The sequence below is a fragment of the Pterocles gutturalis genome, unplaced genomic scaffold (assembly GCF_000699245.1).
Source record: "Pterocles gutturalis isolate BGI_N339 unplaced genomic scaffold, ASM69924v1 Scaffold49876, whole genome shotgun sequence".
Taxonomy (NCBI): Eukaryota; Metazoa; Chordata; class Aves; order Pterocliformes; family Pteroclidae; genus Pterocles; species Pterocles gutturalis.
Window position 1 is genome coordinate 1 of NW_010107287.1, and position 17,449 is coordinate 17,449.

Here is a 17,449-nt window from a genome sequence, read left to right on the forward strand (position 1 = left end):
GCAGGCTTGCTTCTCTGGGGCAGCCAGCCTGTGCCCGCGGTGCTCGCTCAGTCCCACGACCGGCTGGGAAGGAGGCGGAAGAGAGAGAGATGAGTTGGGTCTTTGGTGAGAGCAAACACACAAAGCAGTGGAGGAGACCTGCAGGTCCTGGGGTGCATGATCCCTTGGCTGTAACTTTTCTTACCTGCATGGCAAAGTGCTGGTGCTGCTGGACTGGGTCTCCAGGATGGGGCTCAGGCACTCGTGGCGAGCCGTACAGTTTTGTGGGATCTGATCCGCGCAGGGGACCAAACGTTCCTGGAATGGCTGGTCTCTGGGAGGGGTGTGGGAGGAAGAAATAAAATGATTTGTGAAGCACAGGAAAGCAGCAGAGCTGCTGCAGGTGAGAGAAAGTCAAGGCTGGAGGAACCACACAGATAAGCATATGGCCTTTTTGGAGATACCATGAAAAACCTGTACTCTGTTTCCTATGAGGTGACACAGCTTCCCTGTCAAAGCCACTCTCTCACACTACAGCCATGCGTCCCTGTGCTCAGGTCACAACACTCACCTGCTACCCAACTACTTGGGAGCAAGCAAGAAGATTGGAAGGAGCAGTGGTTTGCTCCAAGGAGAAGAGTGGACCACAAGAGCACACGAGCAGGACACCTGGGAAATGTGCTGGACTTCCTTCAAAATATTAATTGCTTCCACGCCTCCTACTGCCCCCCTCTATTTGCACAAGAAGCCCTCTAAAAATTTTGTTTGATCTCTAGCTAAAAGGGCGAGGGGTAGCTTGGATCTCAGAGGAGCAGCTGATACACCACACCACAAGACATTACTGGTTAAAATGGAAAAGGCAGTGAAGGATGGGTGAGGAAAAGCCCAGAGGGGAGGCACAACAGGTGGCATTCAGAGAAGAAATGTTGGGCTAAAGGGAGGTCACTGCTGCAGTCTAGGGTGGCCTTGTGTTTGATTTCGTTTACTGCTTTTACAAATACTCAAGGCACAAAATGCTGTACTACACAGATGGCACAAAGTTACCAGACATCTGTAAACAATTGAGACAAAAGAAGACCGGCTTGTTCAGTATCGTAAACTGCAAGTTAGGAGAGGAAATGTGACTGCTTTCAATACACAATGGGGTAACTTTCCAAGTAGAGAAGAAAACTGAAGGAGCCAGGGCTGGTGCAAGCCCACACAGGGACATGCTGGCCATAGGAAATGTCAGGAGACTGTTCCCAGCTAGTGTGGCAAATACAGAAACTGTACCAGTTAAAATCTAAGGGCTGAAAAGTTTCCGTTGTAGAAACCATAATAACCCTTAATGTCTGGGGAAAGGTTCTTGCCACACAGCAGGGATTTCACAGTAGAGAGCTTCATTCCCCTTTACCTCCCTCCCTCCGCAGGCCTGATGGGTGAAGAACAGCAGAAACTGGTCCTTACCATCTGGCCAGGATGTGGCACTGGGCTGGGCATGCCACTGTACTGCAGAGAGCGAGGGAAACCTCGCCCATTGGAAGGGCCCACTTCTCGAGGAGGCTGCATTGAGTTGCCACTTGAATCCTCTGCAGAGGATGAGGAGAAGGAGGAGGAAGAAGAGGAAGAAGCAGGAGCCCTGGAAGTAGCTCGATATGGCGGAGGTTTTCCTCCATTTTCCAGGCGTTGCTGCCTCTTGCCTGGTCCATCTGGGTCTCGAGACCGAGTCCAAACATTGCCTGTGCTGGAGCGGCCAGTTCGCCGGCTCCTCTTCTCTCGTCTCCCGTCTTCTCTGATCCAAAACTCCTCATCTGTATCTCCATCTTCCCCAGGGAAGTGCTTCATCATTGCTCGGTGGAAACACCTCTCTAAGTTGTAAGCCATCTTGGTATACTCTGCAGTCAAAAAACCCCAACAACATCAGGGACAGAGAGCCTTATAGAAAGAAACAATTAAGCAACATCAGACCTTCCCCATCAGATAAATCATCTGCCCTCCACAAAGTTTCTTTGAGGAAGGTTTCTGTTTCTAACTAGTTGGCTTTGGTTTACATTCTTGAAATCAATAAACAATGCAGCATCAGATTTGTTCAGTAACCCCACCAGAGGACAGGCATACATACAGGTATGACAAAGTACCATCAGCAGCATGGCTTGCAAAGTCAGCATTAACCCAGTGTTCCAGCATAATGCCAAAAATTACGAGAAGCACCACCTCTGCTTGCAGAGATGTGTGACCTGCGCAGTTAGCCAGCAGAGTGCTGAAAGAAGAAACGTGAACTTCCAGCAATGCCATTTGATTACATTCAGAGGCTTTTCTTGGACTCGTTCGAGTCTCTGTTGTATGCTAGAAGACAGAGGAAAATCAGCAAATGTATTTGTCCACGTGCAGTTTCTAAAGCACTTGCTGACTCTGACACAAAAGGTATTGCCAGCATCGGTGTCACCATTGTGTCATTTCCACAGGACAGTTTTGCTCAGAGGGGCTCCTACGTTTTGTCAAAGAGGATAGGAAGGAAAAGACATGAGGGGTGTTAATGACAAGGGCTTGAAGCAAATGACTGTCCAGCTGTTTACACTAAATTAACCCAGAAGTTCCTCGGGAAACAGCTCTCCCAGTGGCAGCACTGGAATGTTTTTACTTGGGGCCCACAGCGACAAGCCAGGTAGCTCTATTTTCCCTTTCAAGGTTGTGCTGGTGAGACACGGTCTGCAGTGATGACCCACCATGTGGGAACTGATTTCTTACCTAATCAACATGCAGAACTTTAATTGGCATGACAATTAAACCCAGGGTTTCCCATTTGCAGAGTCATGTTGTTCATTCAATGGCCAAGGAACCTAAGTCCTACATTTTTCATACAAAGGGTTACAAGCTTGGTTCCTTCCTCACTTTTCTGTGGTAGTCAACAAACACTGGGAGCTAACCAGACTCCAATGCTTTTCAAAGTGTTAGATATTATGAGATGAAGGAGTACACCAAGACACAGAACCACATGAAGGAGAGTTCAGAAATGTATCCTCGTATGTTCTGCCTTCACTATCTACCAACATGGGAGTCCTTTAGTATGTTGCGCCCCAATTCAGCATGACCAAATTGTACTAAAAACCTCACTGAAACCCCAGACCTTAATACTGAGGAGCTCCTACCCTTTCATCTGGCCTCCCAAAAATCTAGGAGGAGAATAAGCACAAATCAAGTACTGATGAGTAGAGGGAGAACAGCTTGTTTTGACTCAGCACTGCAAATAGATGAACTTAGCATTTATTGCTCTTACCACTGCCTTCACCATTGTACTTAAGACAGTTCCTGAACATGGTCTTCATATCACCCACAAATTCTTCCTTGGTGCAGTACTGACCTCCATTCAACTTCTTCTCCATGCTAGAGATGTCCATGGGTGCCTGAAATGCAACAAAACCTCCCTTCAGTTATAGCAAGCATAGCGAGGTTTACAAAGTTGCAGAGCTAGCTTCTTCACAGAGAGGAGATGGAGAGCAGAGGCTGCTCTCCTGAGAGGCAGCCTCTCATCTTTGGTTTCCTTGACTTGTAAGGCTGGAAGGGACTACTGGAGTCATGCAGTTTGACTGTGAGGGTAACACAGACCACAAAACTTCAACACACTTCTAAAAGTCTGGATCCCAGTCAACAAAGTGCATCAGTCAAGCTAGCTGGACCACTCTCCGTACCTTAATGATCTGATAGTAGTTGGGAGCATACGATTCATCGACAGGCTCCAAGAAGGGCCAAGAGTCCTTGTGAGCCTTTACCACATCTAGAACTGGCAGTAACAAAAGAAAGGCGAATGGTTACACACACACGCCCAGGAGTATTTCAAGTCATGCAAAGGGGAAAGCTGGGGCAGGAGGACTAACCTTTGTACATGGCCGTGAACTCATCGTCCAGTTCAAAGCTGTAAGAGGAAATAACAACAGTGAATATGCAGATTGAGGACATATAAGGTATGCTTTTGTTCCTCATCTTCCCTTCCACCCCACCCACAGTGCCACAACACTGACAAATAGGCCTCGTCCCAAACACTCCTCTAGTGTGGACCAACTCCAGCTGTTTTTCAGCTTACTCCTTGCTGTTCTCCAACCTGACTTCTCCCTCCTCATTCCTGTGAACAACCACACTCCTCTCCTCCCTGTATTCACTATGTAAGCTTCAATGCACCGACATTCTGCATGCCCAGCTGCATACTCACAGATCCTTAGTCCTTCGCTCTTCCCTGGTAGGGGAACTGGGATCCAAGTGGGAAAGCTCAGGGGGGAGCTCCTTGCCCTGCGCCAGCAGCCAGGCCCGCTCTTCACGAAGCTTCCTCCTCCTGGCCCGTTCTGCAGTGGGGAGGGGAGAGAGGTGAAAAATCATTCAGCACTCCCTGTCAAGATCCTGCAGGGAGAACAAAGCCAGCTCTGGCAACTCTCAAGAACTCCAGTGAAGTGAAATATTCTCGTTCTTTCAGGAAAAGCAGCAACAGCACAGGAGCAGAGGAGGTGAAAATACAGCACACCATCAACACACCTCTTCATTTCCCCTTGACTTTACTAGCAGTGATTTTGAAGGATTACTGCGATACAGATGCTCCCTTAGCCAGAATCCAGACTAATTCCTGACCATGATGTGGTACAAAATTCAATGCACAGATCTAGACATAGATCAGCCCTATGGAAAGAGTTGGCTTGTTAAGTTACCATCCTTTAGGTGCTTCACCTCAGCCACGTGAACTCAAGGCAGCTGGTTTTGCACTGAAGTAGATGAAGAGCAATGATGAGGGAAGGGTGAAGTTCTATCAGCTGGATGGCAATGAGTAATTTGGGTTATTAATATCCTTCGCCACCATGGGTAGCTTTGGGAAGATTGTTCAGGTAGGCCTTCATGGCCAGCAGACAGAGCAAGCATACTGCCACATAGGAGGGCCACTGGGACAGCTTTAGTTGAAGAGGTGAGAGACAGGAAGAAGCAACGCTGGTAATATAACCTGTGGTTTGCAACCAGACAGCTGGCTAACAGATTGCTTCATAATGGAAAGTTTATGGGCTCTTATGAACCTCATTTCCTTTTTCTTATAGGAAATCTGAATTCATTTGACTTGCTAACCACCTGCGGTTGTACCAACTTTCTGTAGGAACAGAAGTCTGAGAACGTAATGTTCAAGGAGAGGTATCATAGGAGTAACACCCCAGAAAACAGGTCACAGCAGAGGATCACCCAGAGTGAAAGAAAGATGGGGGAGACTTGGCTAATACCCTCTAGGAACACAGACAAAGGCCCAAGCACCAGCTCTGGTGGAAGAGTATTATTTTACTGTCTTTCTCTGTCAGTTAAAGCCAAACTTGGGACAGGGGTTTATGGCACAAGAAAACTAGGAATAGCTACAAGGTGGGTATTTCCAGGGAGGTCCATGGCCACGTATGTCAAAGACTGGTAAAAGAAAGTACAAATTTCCCCTTAGAAGACTCTGGGTAGCACTGAAGTTGGGAGGACAGGACTGGCATCTAAGATGTCCTATAGAATCTGTCAAGAATCTATGATAACATTTAATGATGAGAAGTCCAACATCAAAGTGCAGTTAGCAGTCAGTATCGCATGCTTCTTTCATAAAATCAGCATCACTTAGACATCTATAATAATGTCATTAAGCCAGAAAGCCAAGAAAAACATTGATTTGGGCAGCAAAAGGAAAACCTCATGACAACAGCAACCAAGCAACCAAGAGATAAGCTGATGTAGATTTTAGAAGTTCATCAATGCCTGCTGAGGATCTGAGCTGGTCAACAGACAGCAATTGGGGAGTGCTACCCTGGAGCTCAGTCAGGATTAATGGTAGGTCCCTCTACCACAGCAAGTGATTAATATAGCACGTTAAAGATCACTGGCAGAGCTCGCTATGCTGTTGGCATGGGTTGAGTCCTACCTGCCAGATTTCAAAAGCTAAGGCATGCTCTAAAAAGTATCTCAAACAGCTACAAAGTCATATGTGTGAGAGGTAATATTGGAGCAGCATCTGGGAAGAGAACTGAGAAATTCTAACCTGCTGTTGTGGTAGAAATCGAGAAAGCTGCTCTAACTCATAAATTCTGAAAAGTACAGATGGGGCTAGCAGGAGGCTCTCTACCTGGGGCGTGTGTTGGAGTTGGGGGAAGTGAAATCCCAGACTGGAAACAGGAATGTGATCTAAAACCAGGCATACAGTCCAAAACTGAGAAGCAAGTGAAGTGCTGATGAAGTTCATCAGAGAGCAGATATTTCACCCTGTGTTTCACATCACTCCTCTACAGATGATGTTACAAAATGAATGTGAAATCCCAAAAGAACTGCAAAATAAAAGAAAATCTTCGCTCCCCTAAAATCTTTGTTGACAGCTGTCCAGTTTTTTTACAAGTCCGAACCAAGCAAAACAAATTAGTTCATTTTCAAATAACTTTCTGTCCATCACAAGAACTGTTGTGAAAGTAAATGCTAATGGAAGGTGTGCTTGGCAATAAGGAAAGCTGGTTAAGAAGCCAAAGTTTTACCTGGATGGCTGCTGTTTCTGGGCATGAAAAATATTGCAGTGATTTAACTGAACAGGTCAGCCATTTAAATAACCTTTCTAAACAGCTTTTGGACCAGCTTAAAAGGAGACGTTGCCTGACTTAGCCTAAACTGACCAAGGATAAATTTAAACTAAACTGAAAGAAACTGCACAAACCAAAATAAAAGCATCTCTGCCAAGAAAAGCACTTATGTATGCTACATTGGCTTAAAACAGTCCACTGCCCAACTCCATGGTAGTTTCTTTGAATGGCTCTGGTGCCTTTGCATCAGATGATGTAGTGATTGCATTTACCCAGAAAAAGACGTCTTACACCAAACCAATACCTTTTTCATAGAATCATAGAATGGCCTGGGTTTATACAGGTACAGTTATCTTTGTAGCTCTTCTGGTTCTTCAAGATTAATTTTGTCTACACAGATGGACAATTAAAGCACAGAGAATATGCAATTTGCCAAGGTGAAACAGATATCTGTGGCAGATCTGGAAGCAGGATGATTCTCAGTTTAAAGCAATAGATTAGCCAGGACTGGCAACCAGGAATACATGAAGGCCAAGCAAGTAATTGGATCTTCTAAAAGTTAGAAAGGTAAGCAGGTAAAAGAAACTATTCTTAGATAACATCTGGTCTGCCAAACATCTGGTAGCAGACTGTTTCATCTTGAAAGTTTACAAGGTTTGCATGAACTTCATGTTTTTCCTTTTCTGATTCTTTATCCATGTAAGGATTCATGATACTGACACTGACACACATTACCACCACAGTTTTCTAAAGATGTTGAGTGTTTCCCTGGAACTGCAACAGCCCAGACAGCCACTGCAACAGAAGAAGCAGATAAAGGAATCCCTGTAAGGGAGGCTGACAGAGAGAAGGTGGTCAGAAATGAGCCTGCTCTTAGACACCAGTGCCTACCTGTACTGGCTGAACACCTGCTGTATGTGCCTCGATCTGATGTGTTAAACACAACACAGTTGTTTCTTGCAGAACAACATTTCTGTTCTGTAGCAAATAAACCAGTATTTAATTCAAAACCATGGAAAAACAAGACCAACACCTCACGTTGCTACTTGCCAGTGCTCTATTTAGCCTGGTCCCTATATTTTTAGTTCTCCAACTGATGAGGCCTGTAGCAATATAAAAATATTACTCTTGCTACTCCCACATTTTCCCCCTTCCCTTTCTCCTCAGGGTGAATCCTTCTTTCATCATGCATTAGGCTAAAAAGGACCAAATGCTATTCAACAGGAGCAAAGCCAGCTAATCCTGCACACAGGAAAAATCGTGAGGATCCAAGTGAGGAGACAAGTGAAGAGAACTTAGGAGCAACACAAACAGCAAGAGAAAAATACAGCTGGGGCAAGGGAAAAAATCCCTGTGATTCAAGGAAGACACACCTGAAGGGTGCACCAGAGAACAGCCACCAACAACAAGATGGACAAAGGAAAAGAAACTACAGTCAAGTCAATTTATCAGAGATAAATACAAGAAAAGATATTCCCATTAGCATGTCTGGCAGGGAAAGAATGCCAATGGCAGATCTTAATTCAATATCTCAATCTCAGTTTGAAATCTTCTGTCCCTGCTTCACACTGGTCACACGTACCTTCCACTGCTTTGACTTTCTCTTCCATCTCTCTCTTCCTCTCCTCCTTTAGCAGCTGCTCCTGCTCCCTCTTCTGCACTGCTATAAGGATTTGTCGCTCCTCCTCTTCCTCCCTGCGCCTCTGCTTCTCCATCGAACTCAGCATGTTTGGGTTTACCTGTGACAAAATGATGCACCAAAAACTGTAATGCATTGGCTTATTGAAGTCTGAGCGCAGGCAGGTTTACTTTGAGCAAGTACTAAAGCATACCTACAGTGAATGGCTGGGGGGGAGGAAAAAAAAGGGGGGAAAAAAAAAAGGATTTGTACATATTAATTCATGGATGAAAAGCAACATGTAAAGGAAAGTTATTTGTCAAGCAAGGAAACCCTATTGATGCAGGAAAAAGGAAGGAGAAGCGATGGGTTAGACAATCTGCTACTCTGCCAGGGATGTACCATGTTTATTTCCCTTCCAGGCAAATGATCCGGCACTGCTGACAACCTTACACAAGACCTCTACCCCATCCAGAGTTACCTGCGTGAGTAGAAAGGACTACCCTGATATAAAACAGGGTACTTAGGATAGGAAAAGAGACAGGTACAGCCTTGTACCAAGGTACCACTTGGAATGTTTTCCTTTCCTGTTCAAAATAAGAGTCACCATATTTCTGTGTGCTAATTTCTCCTGAACTGTCTCTTGCTTGCTTGTTTGGACAATTTTCCTGCTGGGTCCAGCGATGAGTTTTCTCATTCAAGGACATCTGGCTCTTTATTGCCCCACGTCCTCACCTTCCCACTGCCAGCAGGCTGCAAGGCTCTGTTTGATCCCACGTAGACTGCAGGCTTCCCAGACCAGGGATCGCCTGCTCCTATTTCTCCAATAAAGTGTGAGGTATATGTATATGGCAGTGTGGAATTACCTATATTAGCTTAATTTAATTAAGAGACAAATGAATTGGTCAGCCACCAGCCGCTCCCACCTCTCTTGATTTCTGCAAGACCGAGGTATGAGTGCTCTTTCAGCAGGGAACATCGACCAGAAAAGAACAGTGTGCTTACAGTTTTTTCGACCTTCATTTTCAGGGAATAACCAGCAACCACCACTTAAGCAGAAAGCATTTCCTGAGGATTAGCAATCAGCTGGGGTCCCTTGGTTGCTGCTCAGACCATCAACTTCTCCAGGCCCATTATTAATCCCCAGAAAAAATCTGGCACCATGATTACTATTTTGTTGTTGTTTCATTGCCTAGAAGTGAAACCTCAGGGTGTTTTGATAAATGCCTAGAAATGTTGTCTGTTTTCACTGTCCCGTTTATTTCTCCTCTGCCTTACAATCTTCCCTTGCAGCTCTCCATGGACAAACTTCAAGTATTTCCCGTTTCCAGCAGCAACAATACATTAAGAGAATTATGCTTCAACAACCAACAGCCACAAAGGAGTGTCCAAGAGAGGACGATGGGACTCTTGATGACATTAGAACCATATCCTGTATTTAGGGACAGACTGGACAGCAAAAACACCTATTCTGTGCTCATCTTTTTAGGTGAAACCCACAGCATGATCTCACCACAAGGGAATCTTCCTTTTTAGATCTTTGACAAATATTAGTACTTCACTCTTCTACCCCTTTCCTAGGGAAATCATTCTGTGAGTCCACATGCCTTTAGGTTATCCAGCTTCTCCTCATGTTCAGTCTAAAGTTAATTTCTTATCCCCTCATTCCATCCAATTATTTCTAGTTACGCTTTTCCGGGTGAGCATAAATTTACTTCTTCAGCCACATTCCAACCTTCATGGGCTTTCTCAGACACTTATGCAAAACTCCCACGCTTCTGTAATTAGGTTGAACTTTTCTTTACAATGCAATCCTTCCAGGTCCCTAATCATTCCAGCTGCTCTCTCGGACCTTTCCTCCAACTGGTCAATATCCAAACACTAGGATGCCCAGGACTGAAACTACTATGCCAAGTACAAGAGGTCAAGAACCTACAGAATCAGGTTCTACATTTCCGTTTTTGATTCTCTTCATATCCCTGTCTCCATTGCTCTACCATATGATTTTTCTACTCATGCACTGCAAACAACTTCCTTTCAAGCCTCACCCTGAACGTTGTCAAACAGTTTTCCCCTAACTTTTTTGATCAACCTTTAAATTGTAGTGGGAACCAAAAAAGTCAGGTTCTGCAGCAATTAGAAGAGAAAGAGGTGAGCAGGAACCAGCCACCAGAAGTTGGTACACCAAGAAATGTTATTGAGGATATGACTATCAGCCTTTAGATTCTCCAGCCAGTAGATCTAAGCCAGCCTGGCATGCCACAGTAATTTCTTCAACTGTTGGTGCACAGATCAGACCTTCCCTTCCTCTGGATTCATACAGCTTCCACCATTCATGTTCTATGGAAACATGAACACACCATCCAACCTGCAGTGCTCACACCAGGACCTCTCCAAGCCTGCAGGGTGCATTCAGCACCCTATACTGTAATGGCATGACACAGAATCCATAGAACGTTCCAGATCAACCCACCACAAATATGGCATCAACAAAGCAACGAGACAATTTTAAGTAAAGGAGAGGATGTCATCCTAGAAGATCTAGGAAAAGAAAAAAAGGGAAAAGCAGAAACCACAAACACAATGTAGCTGACACCAAGGACTGTAGCAGACACCCACAACTGCACTCGCTCCCTGCAGCGCTTGCAGGGCAGCAGCAATCCTGGCATAGGCTCTTTGAGACACTTCAGACAAAACCTACTGCCTGGTGCCTGAGATGAAGGTGCTCAATTCAAGATTCAAAAAATAAGCAAACACAAACAAGTAAATTCTTACTAGATGTGATGGAAGCGGACACCTATTGGAACAATAAAAACAAGAACCCAACACAAGTTAAAACTTCCTTCCTGACCTAAGAGATGGCAAAGGGACGTTTCTTCAGCTTCCTCCCTACTCAGAGGATAAAATACACCCGTAGCATCTGTGACCATGGCATCACCACCTCCTTCCCTCCGCCAGAGAGCACTCCAGGACACAACATAACTGTCTCCCCTCACTGAGACCCCGAAAGGGACAAACTTCTGCCTTTTGCTTTGCTCTCTAGACACTAGGTATAAGACTTCGGGGGCAGAAGGCCAGGAGGCATGGTGGCCCAGGCACCCCAGCCCCCTCCAGGCGCACGCCCCAACCTCTCATTCTCCAGACCTTCCCTACTCCAGTTTCCGCAGCACTACCCTAATGAAGGTGCTACTCAGGCGGCTCTTTAATGAGGAGCTAATCTGAACCACCTGTTGAGAAATCCCCCACAGGATTAGAAGCCTACGGAGCACTTATATCTTAGACCAAAGCGGCATCCAGCTCATGGAGCTGGGAGGAAGTGGGTCACCCCTACACTGGGCTGAAGTTTTCTCCCCTAGACTCGCCTGCTGCCCACCTCTCACTGGGCAATCAAGCCATCAGACATGGTGGCAATTTCCCTGGCTCCCCTGTGGCAGGGATGATTGCCACGGCCTGCTGGGGAGCCGGCATGGATGCCCTCACCCTTGCGTTAGCTGTCTCCCTGCGCCCTGGCGCAGCAGGTGCCAAGAGGGTCCCCCCGCTCCCTGGAAATGTTTCACTGTCCCACAGGCAGCAATTAACAGCCCTCTGCCACCGCAGACCTGGAGCACCTGCGGTACTGATTAGCATCATTCAGGCTCCATGTGTTTCCCACTCCCCTCCTCCTCTGGGATTTCTGCTGCCTGCGAGCAAACATGTGTCCTTGCGCTTCCTGCATGGTGGGCTTTGCAGAGAGCAATTCAGGCCCCAAACTGACCATCGCTGGGGTCTTATTTTCCTCTCAGCAGGCTTTTATCTGCAGCATGATGAGAGATCCTTCCTTCCTTTTATTTCTCTAAGTAATTATATTTATTGCGAAGAACTGCACTTTCTCCTTTGTTTTGCAGGAACTCCTGGCCCTGGCTCACGTGGAATATTCCCTGCAGTTTAATTTCCCAGGGTTTGACAAAACACCAGGTAACTACATTTTCATTACATCTACAGTGAGAGATTATGCCATGGCCTGATAGAATCAAGCCAATTATTTCCTCCTAAGATAGTCCCATGTTGCCTGACCGATTGCTTTGGGTAGCAGTTGCCAGTTCAAAGATCCCCCATCTCCACCGTACCATGCCCCTGGCTGTGCCAACGTGACTGTTGGGGGCTGCGTGGTGAACTGGATCGGAAAGCTGATCTACGTTAAAAATAACCGTGACCAAAGAAAAAGGTTATATTTAACTCCAGTCATTTTCCTGGGTCTGGTTCACTGCACAGACCCGCAAGCGGCAGCGCTGTTACACTGATGGGGTGGAGAGGAGATGAGGGTGAAGAGGCACGGGAAGAGCCATTTCAGCCAACACGGCTGCAGTTCGATAAGCATTTCTCTGAGCAGCCTAACTTGTGACTTCCATTTCCAGCTGACCCCCTCCTAGCTCAGCGCCATACTGCATCAGTCATTCTTCTCTCCCTCTGCACTATCTACATTCTCATGTGTTTGCAGCCTCACGTTTTCCCCTTGGCTGAATTTCTGTCATTTCCCTTTGTAAGCCGGTTCTTCTAGCCCTCTCATCCTTCTTCAACTTTTCTTTGAACTGCCTCGAATGTGCCAGCACTTTCATTGAAGTGGAATTCCTCAGACTGAGTGCAGATTTCCATATGCAGCTGCACCAGAGTCTGCGGCGAGGCCAGTTACCTCTGCCATCCAGAGGGCAGCACCTCCCTGCTCGCCATAGAAACCCGGAGTGTCAGCCTGCCTTTGACAGGCATTACCACCCATCTCTCTCTTTCAACACAAGCACTTTCAAACTACTCCTTCCCACTGAATAGCGATGCTGCGGTTTATTTTTTCCCCCAGGAGGCATCTGCTTTCACCTCCCTCTGTCATCCTCCCCCTCGCACCCCCCCTCACCTCCTGCTTGATTGGTTTGATGGGCTGATGGTCAGACATCCACCTGGGAGAAAACTCTGTCCGCTGCAGACGCTTCTCCTGAAACAGGGTTGAGAATTGAGGGAAGGAAAAAGAAAGTGGAGGAAATTAGGGCACATAGGTGATAGTGGTAGGAGAAACTCTGGGGGCTAGAAGTGACCATGAAATCCCTATTTGCTTTACAAGGGTAGCAAACAAGCAAACTGAACTCAATCCAAGAACATCACGCTGACGGCAGAGCCCATTTTACAAAGCCATCTTAGCCGCAGGATCCCATTCCAAATCTGTCCCACCTGAAAACATTCAGTTGACAGAAAATACCCTTTGGAGTTTCAGGGCTCTGACACACCAGCTCAAGCAGATTCAGCTAGGACAGCTAAAGCAGCCACTGCCCCTTCAGCAAAGCCAGCTGAGAAACAGCAGTAAAAGTGCAATCAGAGGTAGTTTGCAGAGAAAAGCTAGGCTGTAAATCGCAGCAGTTCAAAAGCAGACAGATTCCCTGCTAGCAGAAAAGCGACACAGAACACAGCTGAAGACAGTAACCCCTTCAGCCATCCTACCTACACTGCCATGCAATCACGAACAAACTCTAGCCCTGCCACTCCATGGGGGAAGAGTCTTTCTCCCCATAGACAAACCAAACAGCCCCCGCTTCCATGACAGTTGCAGGCTGAAGGCGGGGGGAGCAGGAGGGGATGAGGACTGCTTGGATTTAGCTCTCCTTCAATCAGCAAATGTCCATGCTCTTGGAAGCAGTCAAAGAGAGGTAAACAGGATGTCATGTCTCCTCACCTTCTGTGCAATCATGTTGCAGATCTCCGGCAGGAAGTCTTCACTCAAGAGTTTGTAGAGCTGCCGCTCTCTAAGGGAAGTCCTCTCTCTGAAGCTCTCTGTGACCTGCCTCCACTCCTCTTCCGTCTGACACAGCAGCCACCATGTCCCACGGCCAGGCCCTTGGGACCCTTCAACAACGTGAAAGGATGTTATCTCCACAGCAGCTATGACAGGGCTCAGGAAGAGCAAAAGATACTGACAATGGCCACTGTTATGAGAAACATGCTCTTTGCTAGAGACCCAAAGACCCAAGACTCTCTTGACCCACCAGAAGCATTGCTACCTCCCCTAGCAACACTGAAAGTGATGCCAAGACACAGAGGAAGTACACAGGTGAAGAAGTAATGGTGGCACTTTGCAACACATGGGTAGTGTGACATCCCTGTAGCAAGCCTCCATTCCAGTTCTGACGGACCAAAGAAAAGGATTTGTTTCTTGTAGTGGAGGCTGTCAGCCAGAGCAAGACATAGGGTAATGCAAATGTCCGATTTAGTCTGGCAGCAGAAGAAAAACATTGAAAATTAATGTTATTTGAAATAAGCCCATTTTTTCCTTTTTTTTTTTTTTTTAAAGCACTGCAAACCTTTACTGTGGTGAATAAAACCTCCCATTCTCCCTAAATGAAACATTTTGTTTGCAGGTACTTGAAAGAGCAGCAGAGGAAGTGAAGGATGGGCTTCATCAGGCTGCCAGATGAGAGGGAAGTTCCGAAAGTTCACATCCCATCCCTGCTCGATCCAGAGTGCAATCTGAAGCAGATCTCCCACTGCTCTAAAGCATGTTCCAACTACCAAGACACTCTGAGCTGTTCTGCCTTGTGTGAAACATTTGAATACTAATTGCAAAGGAAGGACTTTCTCTCATGGTGGTTGGAACACCCACCTGGAGAGAGGGAATGTGGTTCCTGCTCCACAAATGTTTACACAAGAGCAGAGAAGCCTCATGGGTTGCAACTTGCATACTTTTGCCCAAGGACACTCTCTAAGCAAAAAAAGCTGTGGCCCATTTTTGGGGAGGGGGATGACATTGGTTCAAAACCATTCAGGCTGAGAGGTTCTCAGCTCCCTCTAGACTTTTTTAGAGCTAACCACAGGCTACTGGAAAGAAAGTAATGGTCACCACCCCCATTGACAGATGTCATGCAGCTTCTCACTGCATTTTCAAGCAAATTAACTATGAAAAATATAAAGAAGCAAAAAACAGAGCCCTTTTATCTCTGAACCTGACCCTGGGCCCTTTCTGGCTTTGAGCTGCCAGCAGCTCTGGCCTATGAGCTATCAGGTTGCCCCAGGAAGACTGGAGAGCTGCAGTCACCCTCCAGTCACCTGCCCTCTGTCAGAAACCTCCGTGCTGCAGCAGTGGCACAGAGCAAGTGTGTGCTAGCTCCGGGTTACAGGCCAGCATGCAGCTTAGCCTGCCCTTAGTTTCAGCTCAAGTTAAAGTACTGGGGACTTGTAACTGGGATGGTGAAGGACCAACCATGTGCTGGTTTTTGTGGCCCTGGCTATGCAAAGCTGTCCCCTGCCTGCCTGCAGTGTGAAGCTTACCTGCACACTGCCCCCAGAGCCTGTCCCCTCGTTTCCCCTTCCCTTGCTAGCTGCCGATGGGCAACTTGTTTCAAAAGCAACCAGGACTAAGGCACTGCTTTGTGCCACCAGATTACTCCGCAGGTGAGGTGACACAATTTGCTGAAAGACAAAGATCTGATAAAACCCCCAGCATCTCATGGGTGTTGCTCTGGCTCTGCTGCCCAGCTCCGAAGCAGCTGCCAGGAAATCTGAAGACAAACCATGAAGCGAAGGAGGCATGGGACAGAAAATACCACCCTTGCCTTTGATTGTGGGGCAATGGGTAGGCTGAGCCCCTGGGTTATGTGGAAGCCAATGGATCTGCATGTATAAAAAATGAGTCCCAATCCTCTCAGACTTACTTTCACACTATGTTGCCAACTTGCTTTTTCTGCTTGCCTTGTTAACCCTGGGGTGGATATCCGCAAGACATAATTTACCAAGCTCAGCCACCCAATGGCCACCAGGAGGGAGAGGTAAGGAGAATCAAAAAGGTTCTTCCTTCCCTGTCTTGGCATCACTGACACTACTCTCTTCCCAGCCCCCCCAAAAAACAGCTGCTACAAACAGCGGCTTGTGTTCCTCATTCCCGGAGGAGCAAGGGCCATTCAGAGCCCAATTTCATCAACTTTAGTGAGTAGGTGGGCCCCCAAGGCCTAGTGTAACCCAAGACGTTACATTTCTTCATCCAAACTAATCCATGATAAGATAGGAAGCCTGCAGGTGCCCAGGCTCCCAGCTGAAAGGCAGCCTGTAACACCAACCCCGCCTTCCAAACTTAGCCCCAACCACTGGTAGAAAGACTCTCCCTTTCCCAAGAAAGGCATCTCTCCAGGCTTTGATAATTTAGGAGCCGTGTTAGCCGATCATATCAACCCTGACCTCACAAAATCTCTTTACCATTTCTTATCTGAGTCTCGTGGATTAGCAAGTTCTCTTCTGCCTTCTCCCTGCCAAAAAAGAAAGAGAAGGAGTGATACAATAAATACATTACTTCACATTGCTGAAATGCAGGTGCTTTTGAGGAGAAGGGAGGACACAACAATTATTCAATGCACAGCAAAACCATGAAAAAAAACAGCATGCAGAACACATGTTCCACACATATATTCACATATATATTTATCATAGCTTCATAAAATTTTAAGAAGTGAAGGGTGCGGGCTGGAGTTTGGCAAGGACAGTATTTCAATTCTTAAGGGAAGCATCCCAAAATCTATACTGGCTCAAGTGGCCAGGATTTTTGGCTTCAAGTGCTAGGCAGTGAAAGTGTTCTTTATCAGGAGCATATCCCCTAGCACTGCACAGAGGAACTACATCTGAAGTGAGGTGGTTGGAAGAGTGATACCCACTGTTTCACCAAACTTGGCTTCCAGCAGAGTCAGAATTTTCTTTGGAGGGTGATCAAAGCATCCACCAAGTCTGAGCTTGCTTCACTTCAGAGATGCATTGAAATAATGTCTGCATGCTATAAACATACTTATCGGGGGAACCCCAGAAGTACATGATACTTCCCTCTGGGAACAGATGCGTTTCATATCTGTTGCAGGAAGAGGCTTTCCATACCTCAGTAAATTTTCTTCCAATAGTTTTTTCCGCTTTGGGGGTCGCCCTCGTCTCTTGCCCGTTTTCCCAGGAACATTTGGGGTGTTTGTTTGCCCCACGCACTCCCTGCAAAATGGCAAAACCACCATCAAGTATCTGCTGAGCAAGGGAACTGTGGCTGGCAAGATGGGAGAAGGGCAGGGAAATAGGAACAGCTGCTAGGAACCTGACCAAAGGAGGGATTAAATCAGAGCAGCAGTGGGACAGGGAGGGGAGGAGAGGAGGGATTCCCACTGGCTGGGAGCCTGATCTGGGAGCCGTCGGCACGGTGCGGGGCAGACGGGGAGGAATGTGGTAGGGCAGGCAGCATCGCTCCCACAGCAGGCTCTCCTGGTGCCACAAAGGCTGAAGGCTGGCTCTGACACAATGTGTGACGCGGGGCAGCTCGCAGTCTGCTTGGCAA

General features: G+C 46.8%; 1 protein-coding gene across 1 annotated transcript; it reads right to left on the reverse strand.

Moving 5' to 3' along the window:
* Positions 1–10: 10 nt before the first annotated feature.
* Positions 11–17,112, reverse strand: CECR2 (cat eye syndrome chromosome region, candidate 2; the record flags this gene model as incomplete). The annotated part of the gene is made up of 12 exons (XM_010088041.1): positions 11–63; positions 185–313; positions 1,426–1,853; positions 3,236–3,362; positions 3,648–3,739; positions 3,834–3,871; positions 4,166–4,295; positions 8,101–8,257; positions 13,022–13,099; positions 13,832–14,001; positions 16,342–16,391; positions 17,008–17,112. Coding segments are annotated over 12 exons (1,557 nt in total), but the record flags the coding sequence as incomplete, so codon positions are not given.
* Between the last annotated feature and the right edge of the window lie 337 nt (positions 17,113–17,449).